This window comes from Phaseolus vulgaris, chromosome 9 (genome assembly GCF_000499845.2).
Source record: "Phaseolus vulgaris cultivar G19833 chromosome 9, P. vulgaris v2.0, whole genome shotgun sequence".
NCBI lineage: Eukaryota > Viridiplantae > Streptophyta > Magnoliopsida > Fabales > Fabaceae > Phaseolus > Phaseolus vulgaris.
The window spans coordinates 15,995,558-15,997,946 of NC_023751.2; the positions used below are offsets into that span (position 1 = coordinate 15,995,558).

The following is a 2,389-nucleotide window of genomic DNA, read 5'->3' on the forward strand; positions in this document are numbered from 1 at the left end:
TTTAAAATATCTCTAACTTAGTTACTATTGTAACTAATTATTTTGGTCTCTAAAAATTGATTTCTATTTGATGATTATCATGTAGTAGTTAAATTTTACTTTTTTTTCTTTTTCATTCTTTACGAGGACAATACCTTAAAAGAGTTCTAACCGTGTTCTAAACTTAAAGTAAGTATTTGATATTCGGTATAATAAATAAATAATAATAACATGTATTTACTTATTATGTCTATTTTTATAATTACATAAATTTTATTATTATTAAATTAAAATTAACATGAATTATTATTATCAAATTTTCGGAATCATTTAATTATTTTTTAAAATGTTAATGTATGTATATAAACATGTAAGTTCTTATTTATACATCTTGAAACCATTTCCACCCTAAACCCTAAAGAAATTAAAAAAATTAATACTTTTTAAGATAGAGATGCAAAATTAATTAATTTAGAAGAGGAACATCTGAATGTTTTGAAGGAGGATAGATTTACATTTACATTCCACCCATCATAATTCAATTCCTATTCACTCTTTTTTCTCTCATACTAAAAAAACATTTTGATTTTGATTCCACCACCCTATTTTGACTGAAAAACCAAACCCATGGCGCCGGAAATGTTGTCCTGCATCGCGGTCTGAAAGGAATGACGGTGCTCCCCCTCGTACGTCACAATCAACATCGTGGGATCGTCCGAAGCACGCTCCACGTGTTTCCTCGCCGGACACCCTCTCACCGTACTGCACTTGTAATACCCCCTGAAAAACCAAACCAAATCAACGTCAGTTAACAAACATTTGACTAAAGTCAACACCAAATCACGCATCGTCACTCACCTCGGGTACGGTGATCCCTTGATCGGCTTCTGCCCGTACTTCCTCCACGAGTGCTCGTCCGACGGAATATCGGCGATCTTCGCACTAATCGCCGGCACTCTCACCGTCTTCTTCACCCGGTTTTTCCTGAACGCAAACAAAAAATATTCAGGTCGACATTCAAAGGTAACAATAATGATAAAGGTGGTTAACGTGAGAAAGTGGGGACTGGTAAGTTCTATTTTGTTGTCTTTATTGTGAGACATAAAGTCAGAGAAAAAAAAGTGTTTGGTGTCAGCGTCACGCGTGCCTTGTGACTGTGTCCATTGAATGCCTTTAACTGCACTACTACCCAAATCGTTGACTCTGGAACGCAGACTCGGGCAAGTCAATTGCTAATTATTACAAGGTGCGATGCGGGTGTACCTTTTCTTAATGCAGTGGCACTTGGTGGAGCCGGAGAGTTTACCGGAGACGTTGTCGGAGTGGTCGCGGCACCTCTTCTTGAGGAGAGGTGGTTTTCCGGAGGAAGAGGGCGGCGGAGGCGGGGCGAGGAAGAGAGAGGAGGCTTGGTTGCCGTTGGAGACGCTGCCGTCGGCGGTGAGGGCGGAGGAGATGAAGGAGGAGTTGGAGGAGACGCTGAAGGTTTCCTTGGAGAATTCGAGATCCGTGGACTTGGCGTCGGTGGAGGCGAAGATGTTAGGTTTGGTGAAATCGAGAGTGAGAGTGTGCGAGGGAGGTTGGTGGAGGGGAACCGGGTTAGCCGGCGGAATGGGGTGGGTGTTTGAAGGGAGAGGTGCGCGGCGGAAACGGGCGTGGCCGGTTCTGTTGAGCAAGGAGATGAGTTTTTTGAAGTTTGAAACGGTTGCGTGGGTGAGGTGAGTGTTGAGATTGGAGGGTTGGTGGGAGAGGAGATGGATGAAGTTTTCCATTCCCTTCAGGCCCAACGTCGCTGCTTCTTCAATTGCCTTCTGTTCCTCCATTTTCGGCAAGCTCATCAACTCCACTGCCATTTTCGCTTTCTCTTCTCTCACTCACAATGCCATGCAAACGGAAGACCAAGAGAACAAGCTTTCGGAGACTTTAAAGAGGAAAACCAAGATATAATGGAGACAACCTTAAGTCACAAATTATAAATCTACAATATATATTTTCTTTACTGTCATTTGTGGAAGTGAGGAATCTTTGAATATTCAATCCACCAAGGAGGTAAATGTCAACTCACACATTCTTTCACAAAGGAGGTTTAAAAAGCAATTTATTTTTTTTACTGCTGGACTCTATCACAGCCTAAACAATGACGAGGAGGTCATATGACGACACGTGGTCGATCGATCCTTAACGTTGTATCAATGATTGACCAAGCCAACAAAATTAGTTTATGGTTAAGGGTTGCTTAGCGTAACCCTAAACACAAACCAATTCTCTAATTCGACCCATCAATGAAAGCTCATTAAAGTAATATAAATAACATGCATTTTAAGGAGAAATGCACGTCATTATCTATAGTACTCTGACACTCGAGTGCTAACACCCCGACTGACTTGAGTGTTACAGTGTCTTCTGCAGATAC

The 2,389-nt window shown here is 41.2% G+C and overlaps 1 protein-coding gene across 1 annotated transcript; it reads right to left on the minus strand.

The window, feature by feature from the left end:
* Positions 1 to 419: 419 nt before the first annotated feature.
* LOC137820551 (probable WRKY transcription factor 17) lies at positions 420 to 2,050 on the minus strand. The gene is made up of 3 exons (XM_068624693.1): positions 1,243 to 2,050; positions 838 to 963; positions 420 to 759 (listed from the first exon to the last, which is right to left on the minus strand). Exons 1-3 carry the CDS (start codon positions 1,827 to 1,829, stop codon positions 582 to 584), a joined length of 891 nt encoding a protein of 296 aa, XP_068480794.1. The 5' UTR covers positions 1,830 to 2,050; the 3' UTR covers positions 420 to 581.
* Positions 2,051 to 2,389: the final 339 nt, after the last annotated feature.